We start from the raw sequence: 22133 nt of genomic DNA on the forward strand, positions 1-22133 counted from the left end.
CATAAATTAAAAAATAATTATTTGGATATATATCAGATATATATCTGATTTATACAAAAAAAACGATTTTTGATTTTTATAGTAAGAATCGGATTTTTTTCGCACCCTGGGGTCAGTGCAAAAAGATGTATTCAAACTTATTCGACACGGTATGTTATTCCATTGTCACTAAGTGTGTTAATATGAACAGAACCACAAAAACATACTACACTGTTATACTGTTGTATGTCACTAAAGAAGGTGCCGGACATGTATATTTATTAACCCAGTTGGCTAAACAAACCTTAGTCAACTTCAACTTCAACTTTTTGTTTAATGGCAACTGGTCGCTTTAGGTTAGCAACCTTAGTCATATTATTGTAATGCAGGACTTTAAAGAAAAGTTTGTCTATGTTAGCTGATATTGTATTCACTTTTCTTATCCACACCCTGTAAAATTTAATAAACTTTATTTTATATCAATCTTAACTTGTCAGAAAGAAATGTTTGTAACTGTGATGTTGAAACATTAATTAGTTTGGTGGTTCAACAATGTACAGTTACGTTTGAAGTTAATAATGTAGACAGGTATGGCAATGACCTGCATTTTATAGTATAGTTTAGAGTAGGTTCTGTGAAATAATTATTTTTCTAATATATATCTTTAGATTGGACAAGTAAAGGACCTGGTGTGTAAATGAGAATATTGTAACATTTTTGATGAAAGATTAAGTATGTACCCATGAAAAATATTTTTGCGAGAAAATTAAGACAAATTGGTTGCAGTACGTAAAATAAACAAAAACTAACCTTCAAGGATCTTTAGACAACAAAACAGTTGGTCACTTAATGTCATTAATTACCTACGTTACTTTTACCCTGACAATTTTCAATGTTATAAAAAGAATGAAGTCAGTGAAAAAACCGTCTGCATTCAATTCTATTCTGTCTGAAAATCGTGTTTCATGCTATTTCAATAGATTTCTCATCTTTTCAAAACGTCTTTTGTGACATTCTATTACGAATCAGAGAATTTGGCAATCAACAAGCATGACATTCATTTTCCAACACTAGATCGTTCACAGTTATATTATAATTACTGATGTCTACTGCCTAGGTACCAGAAAGTTAATAATAATTAGTGCAGGTGTCTGATTACAGACAGCGATACAATCAATGAAATGACAGCTGATTTTCATGATGTCATACAATAATTTTAACTCAACCATTCGTAATCATATGTTAAATTTAATTGAACTCATTCTTTATCAATAACCGAATACAAAACCAACAATTTTTTTCATAATCGTTCCCAATGAGAAAAACTTATCAACAAAAATGTTAACAGGTGAATTGCTGTGGGCGGCGTAAAAACACTAACCTTTGTATGACGGAATATTTCTGTGTTTGCTGAAGTCTCGTCAATTGTCTGCGAAACTTATTATGCCCAGTCACAGAATCTTTTCACTCCACGACACTAAACTTAAACATACATAGCACAAATTTAAAAATAGTTACTCTCACTGGGTACATTGTTCAGCCATTTTCAATAAACATATACACATACACAGTACAGTACTGGCAAAATAGAAAACTATGCTGTGACGTTTTATAGATGTGGCAACATTACGTCTGGTGACCGATTAATTCGAAAATACGTCTTGATAGATTACTTCTATTTAAAATATTACTTGCGTTAATTCTAAAAATTGTGCTAGTTGAAAGTTTATTTGAAGTATAGTTTTAGTAGCAGTAAGGTAGCAGTATAAAGATTTAATGCTACATTTACACCCTTACCGAAGCTTGCCAAGAGTCTACAAACTCCAAGCCTATACAAACGCTTGAATGCCATTTACACGCTTGCAAGCGCGTCAGTGTATTCCGGACGATTCTTATAATCTGTGTTCCGGACACCGGAACCGGACAGGCAAGCATGGCAGACAAATGGCAGAATTGGCAGACGTGGATCTCGAAGTTGCTTCGGCTCTTGTGTTGAGCTTGACATATTTTTATTTAAAGAAAAAGGATGAAATTTCTTCCATAGAGTACATTGTCTGTTGTGTTTCTTCGATAGTCCAAGCACTCATGATAGTCACTAAATATCAAAATATGGACATCTGTACGGCGTGAGCGTGAGCTCCCGACTGAGCGACACTAACTAAACACGAGCCAACGTGTATATAAACACGTCACGTCACAAGCGCTTGCCGCAAGTTCCTTTGATCTGTGTTGAAAAACCGACACCGGCCCGGGTCGGTGGCAAGTGCTGGCAAGGTCACGCAAGCCTATCCAAGTGGGCCGTTTACACACTTGTGCTTGTGAGAGCTTGCCAAAGCGTGGCAAGTGTAAGTGTAGCATAACAAGCTTCGACCATAGACAACGCAATACGTATGCCACCACCCACCACTCTTCGCTACTTTAAGCTTAAGCTACTGTTACACATGCAGTAGTACTAGCATGCTTATGAGCATGCCACTAATGAGCATGCTCATGGACTGTTTACATTTGGGTCATTTTCACATTGCTCGTTTTCACGTGCTCCCTAAGCTAAAATAAGTAATAGCAAGTATTTTACGAAACTTTTTATTTTAATGGTCAATAGTTTATCTCGAAACAAATACACAATGAAAAGGTCACCCTAACTGGGTGGAAGAAAAAGTTGCTAATTTCTCATCCGTATCACAGGTTCCACGCCCAATTTAAAGATTGTATTTTAAGTATGTTTAGTTGTGTTGAATGAAACACCCTAATTGATTGTATAGAAGTAGAAGAAATTTATTTACAGAAAAATTGTATATATAAAAAAACAAAGCGCAACTTTGAGAGCGTCTGCCGAGCACTTCCGGCAAGAAAAATACTGACATATTTCGCTTTCCTGTATCTACCAGTAAATTCCTAACTGATGCCATGACTATTATTTGAGTATCAGATGGTTAAATGACGCCCCTTTTTTCGCACCGGAAGTGACTATTTTTTTGGTACTTTCGGCAAGTTTCACCGTGGCAGACTATCAAATTCGGACTCAGCATCAGTTTTATGGGAAACCATTGTGCGCTTCATCGCGGTATCAAGTAGGTACGAAATTTTGCAGTCCGCTCTCCGTGTACAAATAAGTGGTCTATCAATTTTTAAACAAGTTCCTATCAAACGAACATATCGCTAAAGTCAAACTTTCAAGTTGACAGACACGTCTATTGGCTGGCATCTTTGATTGGCAAACGATTATCAACTTCAGGGTGGTAGGTAGACCACATATTTGGCTGATGGTACAAAGGCGAACTTATCCCTTTAAGGGAACTCTACCAGTCAACCTTTGAGTGGATGAGAGGAGCATTCAGTTAGGGACAGACAAATGTTAATTTATTAGGAAACAGTTCTCTTATTGTTTATTCAAGTTTTAAATGTATAAACACATTTTTTCAGTAAAATCTTGTTTTTTTTAACTGCAAAAGTAATCGAAACTTAAGAAACCCTAATCTAATAGAAGCTGTCAGATGGCATACAGTGACAAGGTACTAAAATGTAATGACCTACAACGGTCGAGCTTCAACCCAGACGTTAAAAAAAATACAAACATTGGAACATAGAACCTCCTCTTTTGAAGCCGGTTAAGTAGAGAATCTCTACAGAAATATACCTATTATTGTTATAGCTACGTGTCCTTAAATTCCTGTGAGAATTGCGCTCATTTTTTTCTCCAATAATAAAGAGGAATGTCTGGCGGTTACGTCTTTTTGTGTCAGCTGTTGCAGACTATTAACTCGTATGGCGTCGTAGGGTAGGTTGGGTGAGCTGTTGACGTCGTGCTATAGTAGGGTGAAATATTGAATGTGATACAAAATTAGTGTTTCAAGCTCAGTTAATGCTCGTCAGTATAATGTGTTAACTCATTTGTTAAAATGAGTCTGATAAAATTTGCGGTTTCTATGCCTACATTGAGTTCGTGATTTAGGTACTTTCAACAATTAATTAAAAATCACATATAATGCATCAAACATTTGTTATGTATCCGTTCACAGACTATCATGTGTCAATAAAACATAGTTTAGTTTTCATTACATTATATTTTTTTAATATGCACATAACTTCCGTGTGTCAGTTCTGTAACATAATCATTGAAAATTAATAAATAAGTAAGACAAAATCTGAAGATATAATTTATCAGAAACATGCCTACATAGTATAAATAAATAAATTTAAAAATAACAATATGTAAACCACCTTAAAAATGTAAAATTGATTTGCAAGGAAAAACTGTAAATTTATTATACGTTTCAGAATAAAGATCCAACTATATTCAATATGAAGTTCATTAAAATCGAAAATAGTGAAAATCTTAATACCTAATATAGCCTTTACCTTAATTAAATCTTCGCAACAATAAAAGAACAAACAAATTAACATTCAAGTTTCTGCTAGTTCCAATCCAATACTAGAACAAATATGAATTATACAAGATATTTAGGCAAAAACTTGGCAATATTTAGGATTAGAGATGGGCCGAACATGGGTTTCACCGAATACGAATGTTCGGCCGAATGTTCGGTAAGAGTTTTACCGAACCGAATATTCGGCATCATAAGTGGAAACTAGGAATGTGATTAATTTTTGTTGAAATGTATAAACATGCAACTCATGATTAAAACAAAAAACTTGCTTAATTTCTCACAATAAATACTTCATTGATTATGTTAACACGTTATTTTATTATAAAAATCACTGCAGCTTAATCTAAGAACAGCTACATACTTATATTTTGTTTTAAATTAATAACCCATCTTTTTTATCTGCTGTGATTGGAAATAAAGCTATAGTGTCAACAAAAACATAAAGCCTCACTGTACCTCATAAATAGTAGATTGATAAACAAGGGTGGAAAGTGACCCATTTCACCTGAGATATTTCTGGCGCTCGAACGAAGAGAGAGCGCCAATAGTTCCAGGGGAAATGGGTAATTTCACGCGAGTTAGACACTACTTTTCATTTCGACTGTGAGGAAAGTAAAATAGGTAGAACAAAAAAAATGAGAATAATAAGAAATTGAACTTCAGTATTCAGTAAATTGAATTTACTTATATCGAACCTCCAACGGTACCTTTTCGATCTGGCTACTTGCCACGGCCGACTATAAAAAAAAATCGAGTTGGTCACGACCAAGGAGCTTATATTTATATACCTACAAAACTGGAGGTTGAACGCCGAACGAAGAAATTTGACCTTTATTACTTATTTATATATTCCATCTCTTTCTTAACGGAACTAAAGAAAGAGATGGAATATTTTCGTGACGTAATAAAGATCAAATTTCTTGATTCAAACGGATGCGGCGGCGTTCAACCTCCAGTGTTGTATATAAGCTCCTTGGTCACGACGTGCATCTAGATGGCCATGCCGAAACGTGAAAAAAAAGTTTCATTGATGTAACTCAATTATCTTCGACCCCGTGGCTAATCGAAAAATTAAAAAAAAAAAAAAAAAAACTTTCCACCCTAGAGATGAAAACGCAATTTTCCACCCGGCTATTTACCAATGAAAATTAAACTTTTCGAACAGAAGAGATGAAAAAGAAATTTTTTAACAAAAAAGTCACACCGACTACAAAAAAAAATTAAAAAATAACAAAAAATGGAACCGCCCACAAAACTAGCGCTAGACCTACCTAGAAAAATATTTTAAGTTTTGTAGTCGGTTCCATTTTTTGTTATTTTTTTTGGAGTCAGTTTCACTTTGTTGTTAAAAAATTTCTTTATTTCTCACTTTTTAGTGATTTGTAGCCAAAGTACATCTCACAACGATTTCATTAAGCCCAAACACGGCTTAGTTACGTTACGTTACGTACAATGAGTAATCGGTGAACATACATTAAAAAAAAAAATACAAACATTGGAACATAGAACCTCCTCCTTTTTTGAAGTCGGTTAAAAATATCACATTTAACACACATCTCATACATGATTGAATACAGTAAGAAGAAGAATACCACTTTGCCGACCCATTCGGTGATTTAGCCGAATGATCGGCCGAATACGAATATTCGGTAAACCTGCCGAATATGCCGAATACCGAATATAAAACAAATATTCGGCCCATCCCTATTTAAGATTACTTTTAAAATTAAATATTTAGGCGGGCAAACACTGGAATTCGAAGTAGTAATTATAAATATTGTACAGTTAAGTATTGCTTTTAAAAATTAGTTCCAATTGAGGAATTACATTTTTACTAATAATAGTATACACATACGAATCAACTTTAAATTTTACCAAAACCAGAAGCTGTATATTCCAGGCTCCTAGCTTAAGTTTTCAGATTCGCAATTCAAGATCAATAAATGAAACAACGGACTAACGCTTCAAATTCTAAGTTTTGAGCGAGTGAGTGAGCACCCATGGCGCTCTGGCTCAAAAACATACGAGCATTGTTTACATAAAATCTTTATTCTAGTCTGAATTAAAAGTTTCGTCTTTCATATTTCACTACTTGAGACAGGTTGGGTATGTGACTGAAATTATCAATCAGGTTGTTAACTCCGTGCAGTACTTAAGCCCCATCCCAAAACTACAAATAACGATAAGTTTTAATAAGCGATGCTATTTGTCTAATAACCTTTAAGCAGAATACATTTGTTTAACGTTTAAAAAAAAGAACAAATTTAACGATCTCCTATGCGCTTAACAAATTATGGCTTTAAAAAGCCTTAGGCATTGCTAAAAACAAATTTGACAACTTTGGTTATTGTGGTTTTATTTGCACAAAAATTTGCAATTAAATAAAGTCATATTTTCTCTATATATCATAATATTTTTGGTAACAATGACTTGTCTGTGGATTGCTTTAGCTAGCGGGCTCTACGCACGTTCCATTTTGCTTGAGGTGTTCCTTCTGTATGGCTTTCATAACAGCGATCTCGTTCTGTTCTTTGCGCCTATTTCTCACTTCAAACTCGAGTCGATGACGTATAATTCGTTGCACAATGTCTTCGGTTGTCATGGTATTGCCAGAATCCAGGATCTGTATAAGAAATTTTGCGTTAAATAAATATGCGTATGTACACAACGTGAGAATATCTATATTATTTAGTTCGATAAGTAAATTAATATATTTTTATAATATATTTTATAAAAAATATCAAATAAACACTGTGTTTGTAATCCATTCACTCTCGTGGCACAATCTATACCACCACGCGTAAGCGTCGTCCAGTCGCTTGCCTTTTCATCATCAATATCATCATCGTCAGCCAGAAGACGTCCATTGCTGAACAAAGGTCATTGGAACGCCACTATGAACGAAAACTCGGCACTTGCATCTACCAGTTGCCGGTAAGTCTCATCTAGTGGGAGGCCAGCTAACGCTTCGTCTTCCAGTTCGTGGTCGCCACTCGAGAACGCGAGAACTGGTCGCTTGCCTTTAAGCCATCAACAAAGTTGAACATACCTTGAAACACCCCCGCTGCTTCGGCACCTGGTAAGGGTCGGAGCCGTCGGAGTCTCGCGAAATGGTCGTCGCGCCGTGACATACCACTTGCACCTTGAAATGGTCCATGAGCTCCGCCGTTACACTATATGGCGCACCGATCACTACTTCGTGCACGTACTGTAATAGAAATACAGATAAATCAGCGGATATCGAGCATTACGAGGCACCAGGCCAACCCCTACGGCTAGCTAGACTCATGGCTTTAGCAGACAGACCAACAAGGTTAGAGATGTATCTTAATTCTTATAGTTTATATTTTTTTAAAAGCCATAAACCTTCCGGTAATGGTTTTCATCTTTGTTAAAAAAAAAAACAATTTTAATCCCACTAATATTATAAATGCGAAAGCTTGTAAGTCTGTTTGTTTGTTTGTTACCTCTAAACCGCTAAACCGACTTAGATAGGATAGTTTTTATCCCGGAAGATTGCATAGTTCCCGCGGGATAGCGATAAATAAAACTCAATATCGGAATGACTCTGGCTAATTTTTTCTTTGATGTTTGTAATTATCAAGATTAGGTCAGTATAAAAAAATCAAAACAATAATGTCACTCACTCACATAACTCTCTTCGTACCTTGGCAGTAGAGTCGTATGTAGATCCATTTGAGCACTGTAACCGCTTATCCACTTCTGCTACTGTATCAACTAGTTTAAAAATTACACAAATCGACTCCAATTACCTTGCACGCGAGCACAGATAGCACGCGTTCGTGCAGATTCATGATGGGATAATTGGAGCCTTTATAGCGGTTGACTTCAAGGTCAGTGTGGAGGCCTACGATGAGGAAGTCCCCTTGCTTGTGTGCAGCCTCTAAGAAGTCCAGAAGTCCCACGTGGAACAGATCAAAGGCTCCTGCGACGTACACGACCTGTGAATAAACGTGATACTTATTTAATAGTGCTAAATAATATCTTGGAACAAATTACGCCAATTCACCTAGCCCCAAACTAAGCAAAGCTTGTACTATGGATGCTAGACAACGGATAGACATACATATACATATAGATAAATATATATTAAATACATACAAATATCCAAGCCTCATGTACAAACTTTCGTATTCACTATACAAACATTTGCCCGTCACGGGGACCGAACCCGCAACAACCGCTAGCGTCGTAGTAAGTTATTGGCTATTAGTAATGCTCAAATCATCGAATTTAGCCTACTTCCAGTGGTCGGATAAACTTGAAATTTGTTGTCATCTAGGTGGAACGATAATGCGAGTAGATCCAGCAAAAAGCTTGTATTATTAAATAAAAACTAGTTTTATAGGTAGCCGTAAACGCAAGCGCTACACAATCAACGAGTCAATGGGATATAATTTCTCTCGTGTCGTCCCAGCCTTAACGATTTTATGTACCTGCTTCTTATTTGTGAGAACAGTTACCTTATCAGTGGGTTTTGGTGAGAGACCACTGCTGAACTGTATGATCTTCTGTGTAGTAGGGAGGAACTGCGAGCAGCCAGTGTAAGGTGACCTCGCTGTGTGATCGGTGCCCAGGTTTGACGAGTGCTCCAGTGCCACTGAGTATTCTTTGTCACCTCTCCTGGAATTGAGAGCAGGCCTTAAGTGCAACATTTTACATACTAATGAAGTCACTATTAGAGGCGATAAAATTACATAGATAAAATGTGATAAGATAAATACAGTGAGATTATAGCAAATCTGTGGGTGGACCCTAGTTATGGAAATTGACTACGAGAGTCACGATCGGTTTCCCAATAAACAACCGTAAGGTGAGCTTTGCTATGAAACTATGTAGTTAGATGTTTATAATCTTAATATACCTACACCATACTTTTCTTGATTTTTGTAAACTTCGACCGACGGCTCAATTCATTAATAATAAATAATAAATATCACGGGACAATTCACACCAATTGACCTAGTCCCAAAGTAAGCTTAGCAAAGCTTGTGTTATGGGTACTAAGCAACGGATAAATATAATTATATAGATATAGATACATACTTAAATACATATTAAACACCCAAGACCCGAGAACAAACATTCGTATTTTTCATACAAATATCTGCCCCGACACGGGAATCGAACCCGGGACCTCAAGCTTCGTAGTCAGGTTCTCTAACCACTAGGCCATCTGGTCGTCTAAGTCATTGATAGAAACTACCTGGTAATTAACTTGTTTTCCAAAAAGAAATAAATACACATATAGGTACAAATCATGTATGTAATGTACCGATTTTATGATTACTTATATAAAACAGTTTGTGATGTTATATTATAATATAATATAACATCACAGTAACTAAGATTGGTTTTTTGGAATCTTTTTGTATTTTTTATTTCAATTCCAAATTGTTACTTTTACGGTCATCCCGTAAAACCTAAATTGAAAATACAAACTGAAATATAGATGCACAGAAAAACCAGAAAAATATGACCAGCACTGGGAATCGAACCCAGGTCCTCGGTATTCCGTACGTACCGCTACACCACTGCTGGTCAACGGTACAGACACGAATTTCCCCTATGCACCTCATATCTCAGCTTGTTTGTTTGTTATTTAGCCACTTAAGCAGTGACGCTAGCGACATCTATACCGTAGCCCTCATCGAGAAACTTTCGGCACTCCATTGGAACCAACCGCTCACCCGGACAAGAGATGTTGTTACTAAGCAATCAAATTAAGAAATTTTTTTTTTTTTTTTTGGGAAATTATTCTAGTTTGAAGCAAAATAATCATAAAAATTTAAAACTGTACATTAAAAATATATATAGCAATATCAGTGTCCATTAAATAGTCTCCATCGAATACGATAGAAAAATCTCTAAATGACGCAATGTGTGAAACGGAACAGAGTATTGACGTGACACAACATTATCGGCAAAACCGCCAATACGGTATTTGACTACTCCTGATTTTGCCATATCTTAATATTATTATGAAAATATAGATATACAGATAGTGTTTAGCGAAGAGAAAATTAAAATCGGTTGAAAATTGGATCTATAGTGATTTTTTGAAAAATCTATATACCTGTCTCTTTCTCAAGCGCTTTTCTCTATGCAGCAAGTATGGCGGTACTGGCGTGTGACGTCACATGCCAGTATGTCTTTCTCTGTCTAATCTTGAATTTCAAACCTTTATAACTTTGTTATTTGTAAAGGTAGCTAAAAAATTGTTTTTCTATTCGATAACAGGCATTGTGTAGTTTTAATTTATAAAACATATACAAAATAGTCAAATACCGTATTGCCGCGGTGCATTATTCAATAACAATGAACATTTATAGATATATTAAATTTTTAAACAAAACTTGCAAGATTTCTGCCACTGAGAGTCTGCCTTGTGTATACGAGTTGAGTCTCCATTGCATTTTCTTTGCATTGTATTTTGTTATTATTCATTTCTGTTATTATTGTTGTTGACTTTTGTTACTGTTTCTCGTTAGGTTTGTTGTTATTTTTTGGCAAAATGCCGAAACGGTCTAAAAAGACTGTTTTGAACTCCTAGAGTTGGGAGTTTGTAATTAGTTTGAGGGATTATTTTGAGCGAGAACGAGAAAACGGTGTCCCGGTGGGCATAAACTGTTTTTTTTTAAATATAATGCAATTTCTCCAAAAATAGGCACCAATAACTCGTAGAAAAATCGATAGGTCACTCGATAATTGGTAGGTACATCTCTAAAACTCTCAAACTCGAAACGTCACAGAACTCATCATAGGTGAAAAATATTATAGACTGCACATAATTTACGCATAGTTTTTTTTTATATTATAATGGATATGTCATTATAGTTGTAATACGTTTAATAATGGGTAATTACATTAATTACATGGTTACAACAAGCTACAATTACAACAGAAGCCATTTCGCTATTATGGAACTAGATAAAATGACAAAACCCTTTTTTCTACAGAAATGATTATAAAATCTCTATTCTTTTAGGAATTTAAAAGATAACAAACCAAATCATGCGATCAAATAAAGCAGCCATTTCAACAGACCTCTCTTCTCTCAATCTGAAAATATAGATGTGAAAGATCTACATGTAGTAGTGATACTGATATCCTTTGCCTTTCTGTTAAATTTATACCTACAAGAAAAAACTTTTGGACGTAATTGTTGCACGAGAGCGCATGGCACTAATGTTTCGCAACTAACGTTTGGCAACCTGATTCATTTCGCACCTTTAATTTCGCAACTGTTCAATTTTTCTGAAACTGTAAATATTTCAGGATTTTTATAAAACTAACCTAAAGGACACGAACACTATGGCCCTAAAATAAATACTGAAATATACTCAGCGGCACAAAATTTGGCCCACTCTGCGTACAAAATTACCTCAGTATATTTACAGTTTTAGTGTTTGCGAAATGAATCAGGTTGCCAAACGTTAGTTGCGAAATGAACGGATACCATCATAACTACAAACGCGAGCGTCTTTTTTTTAAGTAGGTACTCATTATTCTATGTATTCTCTTTATTGTGTTAGAACCTTAAAGGGGTGTACAGAGCAATTCCCTCTCATTCTAGAAGTCTGAAAAGTGATCAGTCGCTTTCCAGCTCCATGTATAACATACATTGCGCAATATACAAACAGATATTCCATAATATCTATGTCCTCAACGCAATCTAGGTTCTAGGACAATATGATTTGAAACTGAAACAGACAGCTTGCAGGGACTAAGCAAATCTTACGTGATAAAACAAAATTAAAAATGGTATTACTTGAAATGCTCTCTGGTTAGCAGTAACATTCTTCCTACGAGATCTGTTGTCGAAACACCAGCAGTTCTTTGCACCTCTCTGTAACAAATATTTAATTTTAAATGTGAGCAATAAAATTTATTGAAATAGCACCGATTTCTCACAACACCTACCAGCACTACTAATTGACGATGTTTTAATCATAGAATTCCTCATACACATACATATACCAAGGTCAAGATCGTTAATTCGCCGATTTGTATTGATTACCTTTATTAACCGATGAAAAAAAACCGGAGGAGGTTCTCAAGTCGACGCGTATTTTTTTATGTATGACCACGCATAACTTTTTACAGAGTAGTCCGATTTTGATAATTCTTTTCTTATTGAAAAGCGTATACTCCGAGGGTGGTCCCATTTAAATTTGGGAAAAATATTCCTACCCTAAGAGTAGGAAAACAGGAGACAATTGATTGTTCAGTCACTGATTGTAATGTATGACCAGGCATAACTTTTTACAGAGTAGTCCGATTTTCATAATTATTTCTTTATTGAATAGGGTATACCTTGAAGTTGGTATTATACAAATTTAGAAAAAAAATACCCCAAGGGTGGGAAAAAAGTATTAAATAAAACTTTTTAACAAAAAAATTAAACCGCCGAAAAAACAGAAAAGCAAAAATGATAAACCTTTTTCTCCATTTTCTCCTATTTAACCTTAATCTAGGTACTAGTTTGAAGTCGGTGCCTCAGCACTTGCCATCAGGAGTGGACCTATAGTCGTCTACCTGATGGGCTTCTATCACTCCTGATGGCTCGTGCTGAGGCACCGACTTCAAATAGTACCTAGATTAAATAGGCGAAAATGGAGAAAAAGGTTTATTATTTTTTGCTTTTCTGTTTTTTCGGCGGTTTAATTTTTTTGTTAATAAGTTTTTGGGTCTGACTTTTTACTACACCATGGACCAATTGCAAAACAAATTACAAGCTATTAGTATTAGCGATTTTGTATTGAAATTTCATTAATAATACTTTTTGCTTGTAATTTGTTATGCAATTAGGTCCATGTCAGCTTGTTTAAAATTCAATGCATATTATTTTGTTACTTTCCAGCTTTGATTTAAAAAGCTACATTCCGTACTGTACAGAACTTGGCAGCCATATCTGTTGTATGAAGGCATATTTTGCTAAAGTCGACGTAGAGACATTACACATGTGAGGAGACAGTTTTGAAATTTTGATTTTGGGGGAGGATCAGACAGGAGACCTAAACAAATGGACGGCATACTAACCTGTATCTGCCAGCACTTTTCACTAAGTGATATGTATCAATCCCATCAGCTGTTACTGTGATGTCATCTGCAGAAAAACAAGAACTAAGTTATTGTATTGTATAACTCTTTATTGTACACTAGCTTTCCACTTCGTCCGCGTTGAATAAATTTTTCGCGTGAAACACTAACAATAATTCCAGCATAAAAGTAGCGTATACATGTCATTTTGACCAAAATCAGCCAAGCGGATTAGGTTGCATTTCCTCCAGAGATATGCAAAGATGTGTTGCGAGGAATGTGTTTGTCATGATCATCTATACCTAAACTTGAATATCATATAATATGACTGATATGTGTCATCCATTCACAGTTGTGTTCACAGGTAGTACTCATTTGATAACATCAGTTCTTGATAGTAGACAAAATCATGATTCATTGTGTTGTTTTCCTAAAGTGAAAGCATGACAGAGATGAACTCGCAACTAATCTGATAAAAATAATGGCTCTTATCCATTTAGAGATGAGATCTCTTACTGATCGTCTCTGACCACTAGTTTTTAGAATTCTGTACCAGAAAGTTGACAAATGGAACCCTATTACTGTCTCCATGCTGTCTGTCTGTGCGTCACGGAGCTTTATTTCGAGAACCATAATAGATAGACTGCTGAGAGTTATACGTGTTTATTTCTATTGCCGGTACAACAACAAATAACAAAAAAAAAATTAAACATTAACAGGGGTTGATGATGATTTATTTAGTAATGATGATAAGAGGTTCCCATGCAAGAAACATATTATTTTTGTTGTTCCTTTATACCAGGGGTCGCCAAACTACGGCCCGCGAGCCCCCCTAATCCGGCCCGCGGAAAGAAAGCGTTATGCATTACTCGTACCTCTAACTAGTACCTTGTACCTAAGTACCCCCTGAAGACTAAGTCCACTTAACTAATATACTCGTATTACCCCCATGACCAGTCACGAATTTACATTAAGTGCAGTGTGGCCCTCGAGTCAAAAAGTTTGAAGACCCCTGCTCTATCCTATAACATTTAAAGATACACAATTTAAACACAGAATAAAAATAAGTATAAACCTGGTCAAATTGATTCTGTATTAAGGATAAAAAAAACTTTTTAATTAATCATGATTAAGTTTATAAAAGTACAGCTGCAGCCAGACAAATTTAAAAGATTTACAATTTAAAAGATACCTACATGTAACTACCGAGACCTAGTCAGTTTGATATTTACCGATGTATGGAACCCTCCAAGCAGGAGGAGTCCAAATAAAATCTGATCATGCATGATCTGGTGTATCTTTGTAATGAATGCTAATTGTCAAGCAGCACTTTTTTTAAGTAATTAGTAGTTATGAAACTACATAATAAAAATATACTTAATCATAAATAAAAAGTCAGGGCATCTGTGAGTTTAGCTTTGTAATGCAAAGGAATAAAAGCAACCATTTATAATATATGATTTTTCTTTACATGTATTTGTCACCTAACTTCTCCTTTCTCCTAAACGGCTGGACCGATTTTTATGTTTTTTTTTTGTGTATATTTAGTAAGGTCTGAGAATAGGATGTAAACTATTTTTCATACTTCTACGCAGACGGAGTCACGGGAAACAGCTAGTATTCAATAAAATAAATCATGAGTAATCTAGCAAGTACTTTGGTTACTAATACTGATCCCTGAACCCAGGCCCGCCGCGGCGCCGCTAGCTGTTTGAACGCCCGCGTCCAAAACCCATTAAGCCGCTCCATGTTCAACCTTATGCAAATTATCGAGGGTTCCCTGGTCAAACCCAATAACTCGATCTAGTAATTCAATAAAATAATCGAATTCAAACTTCTACATAGTGTTTTTTTTTACCGGACTGCCCAAATGAGGGTTATGTTTTTCGAGCGTATGTATGTATGCATGTATGTATGTGGGTATATGTATGTCCATTTCTTTGGTCCTCGCTGCAGCCTAAACGGCTGGACGGATTGTAACATATGAGGTATCATTAGATTCGTCATAACTGTCGGAGTGACATAGGCTATATAAATTTTAAATACGGCGTCTGCGAAAAAAAATATGGCGGAAGAATGAAAAAAAATATTTTGTATTGTAACAATATGGGTATCAAATGAAAGCTAATAATTAGCCCTTTCTAAATATATAGGGGTTTTAATTACTTTTAATCTACTATTTTCACAGAAATATCAAAAAAGTATATAAAATAAAAAACATTAAATTTAAAAAATCAAAAAACCCGACTGCCTTAAAAACTAAAAGGACGAAAATAAGTAGTGGTCTAGAACTCTGTCAAGAAGCTCATTTAAGGTTCAACAGTCGGGACCCTTCAAATCGTAACCAGCTCAAAAAATCTTGGTAATGGGTCCCGACCCGACTGTTGAACCTTAAATGAGCTTCTTGACAGAGTTCTAGACCACAAGACTTATTTTCTTCCTTTTAGTTTTTAAGGCAGTCGGGTTTTTTGATTTTTTAAATTTAATGTTTTTTATTTTTTCAATAGTCAATTATTTTGACTTATTGGTTTTGACCATGCAACCCTTGTTATGAGAATTATCAAAATGTCTTGGTTTCCGTTTCGACATCTGGTTTTGCCACCCCCTTGACAATGCCGCCTTTGTACGGTACACGCCCTGCACGTCCATACGCGGCGGGCCTACCTGAACCATCTGTTAAGAACCACTGTCACGAGTTTAAGGCAACTAGAGGCGTAAGTATTTAAAGAATTGGCGCCGCGGTCCAGTTAGCTTTGCTGTCCTATTACTTAGATATGATAAAATATTACATTAAAAAAAACCGGGCAAGTGCGAGTCGGACTCGCGCACCGAGGGTTTCGTACACATTTACAGGTATGTAAGTAAACGGAAATCGTGTCTTGAAGATATTTCTCGCTTTTTCTGAATGAACCCTACTCTTAAGCAAAATGTACGCAGTGTGGGGTCAGATTATTATTGGTCATTGATATTTACAGACAGACATAAAAAATCAAGATTTTCAGGCTTAAGTAATTCCTTTTGAGGTACGAAACCCTAAAAAACCTGCAATACGTGGCTTCACAGCCCCTCGCAGCCTGCCGCCCAGGGCCGCGGCCGTGGCCCCCTTGGTAAGTACGCCTCTGAAGGCGACCCAATAGCTTAGTTATTGAGACCGTAATAGTACATTGTATCTTAAGGGTGGTAAACAAGGAATTACGAACGAGTCTTTAATGAGTCGATATTCGTAATTCTAGTACCTACCGCCCGTGCGACATACAATGTTTTTCATCACATTTGCGAGTAAAATTGTATATTCGTAAAAGAAAAACTAATATTCTTTCAAAAATTGCCGATACCGCTGATTGCGCTCTTGGCAGCGCCAGCTTCCTGCCGCCCTCCCCCCGCAGCATGGGCATGGCGTGCGTGTGCAGCGCGCGCACGGAGCAGCAGCACACCATGCAGTAACAAACTCATTTACCGACCTTGGGCTTCATGACATGAAAACTATAATGGGCAATCACTCATTTACCAACCACGGGCTTCATGAGAAGCACATTAAGGTCGAGGGTTTTATATGGGGGGTTGCAACCAAGGTAGCCTGCATGTTACAACAATGTTTACGAGCAAGTGTGATGAAAAAAATATTTTGCAATTGCTTTGCTATCAATATTCTCAATCTCAATCACAATTTGGGTGATGAAACCATCGAAATTATGATGGAGTCATACATGCACATATAATACAGATGAATCATCAATTAGGCCAATGATGATGATGCAATTTTAGGGAAGGAAAATATTGTGACAGAGATATACACACCATACTTTATCTTCTTCCTTTTATATCTCATCCGGGATACAGGACTTGAACTTTAATTTTGTCAATTATCTATTCAATCCCATACAATATAATCTATATAACCACTATCAGGCCTATTTCACATGAACCATGACATAAATATTTTATTTTTAAATTATCTTTTATTCTGCTACACAATTAATGGATTTATCAAACGAGACGAGAGATTAAATAAGATGTTTAATTTTTTCATCTGTTTTTTTTTTCTTTTTTATTCAACTAATAAAGTAAGCAAGCAAGTGGGTCTCCTGATGGCAAGAGATCACCACCGCCCATAAACATCTGCAACACCAGGGGTATTGCAGATGCGTTGCCAACCTAAAGGCCTAAGACAGGATACCTCAAGTGCCAGTAATGTCACCAGCTGTCTTACTCTCCATGCCGAAACAACAGTGCAAGCAATGCTGCTTCACGGCAGGATTAGCGAGCAAGATAGTAGAAGCAATCCGGGCGGACCTTGACTAAGGTCTTATCACCTGCACTACATTAAGTACACTTATAACCAGTAGCAGATTTTTTCTGGTTTGTAGCGAAAACTGTCTGCTAACAGAGAACCCAACTGTTGGATTCTTGGCACTGAATGTGTTAAGGAAAGTGGCCAAAGAAAAAAGAAATTACATACCTCCATGTACACAAAAGTCGCACTGGTATTTGTCGAGGGTCTCGAGGGTTGTGACGTAGGGTGCACCTTCAACCACCTGGTCCACCCATTTGATGGCTTTCACCATCTTGTAGCGCTCCTCCTGTGTGAACACCGGAGGGCCTTTGTGCTTTGCAATCTCCTCATCTGTGTGGACTCCAACTATCAGCACGTCACCGAGGGCTTTTGCTTGCCTTAAGGAATTTGCATGTCCGAAATGCACCATATCATAGCTGAAAAACAATGAACCATTTATGAAGTAACACCATTTTGTAATAAAAATGTAAAATCGGGTGCGATTTATTGCTCGCATTGCGCTGATAGGCAGCGGATGTTTGGTTTTGTAACTACACCACTGTAACCTGAAATACAGCGTTGTGCTGGCTGAATGTCTGATACTACACCCGAAAAAAATATTAAATTTCAAAACGCAATTAAGACATGTTTGAAGTCGTAAATATGTCAGTACGTCGAATTATTGTTTTGTGATATTAATAGACGTGATCAACGCAAAAAATGAATTTATTCATTTATAACTTACCACCCATCACACCACACACGAATCTGTTTTTTTTCTCCATTTAAGCCGTTCATTTTTAAACACAAATAATAAATATGACTAATAAGCTACGAGAGAAAACTATCCTTAACAGGGCTATTGATTTGAGTAATTTAATTAAAATAAATCGAAATAATTTGCTCCCAACCACAATTTTCACACCTTCCTCTTGACAACTTCCTAATTCGACTGGCTTTTTTTTCGCTCACGCTGTCAAATTGTCAATTCAAACGAACCGATGACGTCAAAGCATGATAACTTGACAAGCCAGCGAGCCTAACTCGTGTTTTCAAACGTCATTATGTTGGCAGACATGGCAGGCGTATATAATTGGTAACAAATGACGTTAAAACATGAAAACATCGAATTACCTTGTATTTTCTTTTATAACACTTCTCTTCTATGAATTTCCTCTAAAGACGCAGGGATTCCTAAACTATGTGCCTTGGGGCTTCAGTTCAGGTGAAGGGAGACATGTGTACTGTACCGCCGGCCGGGAGAGGCAATAGTTATCTGTGCAATAAGAGAGCAAAGATGTTTTTTGCTCCCGGAGCCCGAGTAAGCGAAGGACAGCGAGTGATTCTAGATTAGAATCCTGAGATCAGCGAGGGATTCAAACACACGAAATGCAAAAAAAACTTGGTTTCGCACACACTTCACCTCAGCAGCGAGAACATAATTTAAAGGTTAGAATTTTTATTCAAATCCACATAATATACCTTTTTACAAAACAAACACAAAAAATAAAAATATAACCAGATTATTAAGAAACGTAATAATCACAATTTCAAACCTTTACCAAAAAAATTATACGTCCAGCACCATACATCTTTAAAAGTCACCAGAAAGTTAAGAATGCCAGACAATGATCAAAGTCTCCGGTAAGTAAGTACTTACTTAGAGAGGTTTTGAATTCAGTAGATACAAATACAAATCTCGTACTCATAACCAACGTAACATAAAACGTAGTGGTTATATTCTCTTTGATCATAACATGCATTGTAATTTGAACTTAGGACTCCTTGTAAAATATGGCATATTTTTTAATACTGCAAAAACCTTATCTTTGGGTCTTTAAAAAGGTTCAACAATAAACTTTTCATTTATAATAAATTTTGAACCTTTAAATATGATTTTACTAGCGTTTACCCGCGGCTTCGAACGCGTAAATCATTAGATACAGCAATTTAATTGAAATTCCGGGATTTTATTAAATTCTCGCGGGAATTCCCTTAAATTACATTGTGGTTTTCATTGACGTTATATTATAACAACAATTTAATGCCAATTTTCGTTACTCTAAACCCAGCGGTTGTTATTTCGAGATTTTATCCCTATCCCGTGGTAATATCGGGATAAAAAGTATCCTATGTTTTAATTCAGGTTATAAACTAACTTTTTGCCAAATTTCATCGAAATCCGTGCAGCCGTTTCAGCGTGAAGAAGTAACAAGCATACTCACTCACTCACAAACATCCACATTTATAATATTAGTAAGTAAGATAAGTTAAAATTAGGATTTCTATTGTTTGAAACATAATTATAAATAGATTGGTTGCAAATTCATTCAATTTGAAAAATAGGTATTCATTCGAACCACATTCGAACTCTAAAAGGTGGACACGTAGGCAGTATTCGGATTTCGGATTCGGAGCGCTTTTATAAAAAAAAACAAGAGCAGCGGCTTTTGTGCAACGAGAATACTTGCATACCTACTTTATTAAAAGAGTGGGATATATAATATATGTAGCTTGTATTATGTCCCACTGAAGGGCAAAGGCCTCCCCTTTTCTCCGCCACTCTTCCCTGTCCTGGGCATGCACCTGCCAACCGAGCTGAAAAGCGCTCAGGTCGTCCCGCCATCTCCTCTTGGGTCTGCCTCTGCTCCTATGCCCATCCCTCGGATCCCATTCGGTTACGATTCATGCCCATCGGTCCGGGTGCATGCGGCAGACATGTCCGGCCCAGTCCCACTTCAGCTTCATTAATTAAAATTAAATTTAAGATTTAAATTTAATTTAAGATTGTAATGCACAGTACTTTTTTATTAGGTTGGTACTTGCATAATTAAAAAGTAAAACAAAAATTTTGAAAAAAGTTAAGTTGAGCGGAAATTACGTTCATTTACTTACGTTAGTTTTGATAATTTGTTAGTTTTGTTAGTTTTGATAGTTACTTTGCCTCGCTGATTTCTAATAGTAAAACCTGCCTGTTTGAGCTGTTGAGGCGAAATAGTACATTACTGCAGAGACCGCGAAATAGGAGATTGCCGGCCGAGTAGTTTTAGATGACCGAGTGTTAACGAGGCGATCTAGGGATACAAGGTCGACAATGCCTATAGGGCTACTACGAAATTCGAAAATCGAAGTTCGTATCGTACCGTCCGTCTCACTCTCGTGTGAAATAATATTACGGTAGGATATGAACTTCGATTTTCGAATTTCGTAGTAGCCCTATTAGTGTTCGCGGACGAGGCTTATATCATAGTAAAAATTTACTATGCTTGTATAGTGCTTTTCTCAAATAAATCAAAGGAAATTACCATGTCATGATGATGAACTCATATCGGAAACAATAACACTTACTTTAATTAAAAAGCACTCGTTTCAGGTATAAATCGTTGAAGTATTTGTTTTTTTTTTTCTATTCCCGCCAATATACTCTTTTTCAACAATTTTTTTTGTAAGCTGTTTGGGTTAATGTTTTTGCCACCAAATCTTATTTTATTTATTAAATAATCACGATACCTTATTAATTTGTTATTTTAATTAATAATAAATGTCAGTCCTGGTTTATTATATTGAATACCTGATTTAATGTAATTACGAGTCAAATAAGCCCTCTTGTTCTGAGAGGGGGCCTGTGCTCAGCAGTGGGACGTATATAGGCTGGGATGTTGATGCCATAGATCAGAGAGATAGAGAGAGAGAGTCAATGAAAAAATAAAACCCAGTAAAACAAAACAAAAGAATCTCTTTGCTGGCCATGGCCGGCAATGTTGTATGAATATGATAGTATTACATTACTATCCTCTAAATTAGAACAAATCTTCAAAGAGTGCTATACAATGACGTACCTGGCGTTCTACGATCACGAAGACAAGGACATTTTCTTAGATGTTTGAGAAATATACTGCAAAAAGCCTCATCTTGGGGTCATTAAAAAGATTGAACAATAAACGTATAATTTATTATGAATGTTATTAAACCCTTAAATATGATTTTATTAAGATTTCTATTACAGATTTGTTACAAATTCATTCAATTTAACAAATATTTATTCCAACTGTAGAGGCAGTATGGTATTTTTAATACCATAAATTTAATTTAAGATTGTAATCAACACATTTGATCCTATCTTTCGCTTCTTTCGTGTTGAATTGAAATGACAGATCAAAGTATAGTTCAACTATTTGGAATTTAGTGAGTAGATCTAACACTGTACGTAGCATTTAAAAAAACCGGCCAAGAGCGTGTCGCGACACGCCCAAAATAGGGTTCCGTAGCCATTACGAAATAATTAAGTAATATTTTTCTAAGGATTTCGTATTTTATACGAAATCTTCCAAGTTTAGGTATGTTTTATACCTTAGGCTGCTATTTACTTATAAACTACTACAAATTCTCAAGCAAACTTAGCCGTTATAGTTTTCCTTGAAAGTTTGATA

At 36.0% G+C, this 22133-nt stretch overlaps 1 protein-coding gene across 3 annotated transcripts; it reads right to left on the reverse strand.

Annotated features, from left to right (window-relative positions):
* Positions 1 to 3436: 3436 nt before the first annotated feature.
* LOC141430334 (ethanolamine-phosphate cytidylyltransferase-like) lies at positions 3437 to 18660 on the reverse strand. Of its 3 annotated transcripts, XM_074090987.1 has the most exons (9): positions 18449 to 18660; positions 17890 to 18140; positions 13431 to 13497; positions 12160 to 12237; positions 11397 to 11450; positions 8852 to 9011; positions 8141 to 8329; positions 7417 to 7575; positions 3437 to 6990 (listed from the first exon to the last, which is right to left on the reverse strand). In XM_074090987.1, the coding sequence occupies exons 1-9, from the start codon at positions 18499 to 18501 to the stop codon at positions 6814 to 6816; spliced, it is 1188 nt and encodes a 395-aa protein (XP_073947088.1). In that variant the 5' UTR covers positions 18502 to 18660; the 3' UTR covers positions 3437 to 6813. The 3 variants fall into 3 exon arrangements, with proteins under 3 accessions (XP_073947088.1, XP_073947090.1, XP_073947089.1); XM_074090989.1 differs by lacking the exon at positions 11397 to 11450 and having other exon boundaries at positions 8852 to 9008; XM_074090988.1 differs by lacking the exon at positions 11397 to 11450.
* Positions 18661 to 22133: the final 3473 nt, after the last annotated feature.

This window comes from Choristoneura fumiferana, chromosome 8 (genome assembly GCF_025370935.1).
Source record: "Choristoneura fumiferana chromosome 8, NRCan_CFum_1, whole genome shotgun sequence".
NCBI lineage: Eukaryota > Metazoa > Arthropoda > Insecta > Lepidoptera > Tortricidae > Choristoneura > Choristoneura fumiferana.

Coding starts and splice junctions, on each gene's coding strand:
- LOC141430334 (XM_074090987.1), bottom strand. CDS start 18,501: ATGAACGGCTTAAATGGAGAAAAAAAACAGATTCGTGTGTGGTGTGAT. Junction 18,141..18,448: donor CGTGTGTGGTGTGATGGGTG/GTAAGTTATAAA, acceptor ATTGTTTTTCAG/CTATGATATGGTGCATTTCG. Junction 6,991..7,416: donor AGCAGCGGGGGTGTTTCAAG/GTATGTTCAACT, acceptor TTTCTTATACAG/ATCCTGGATTCTGGCAATAC.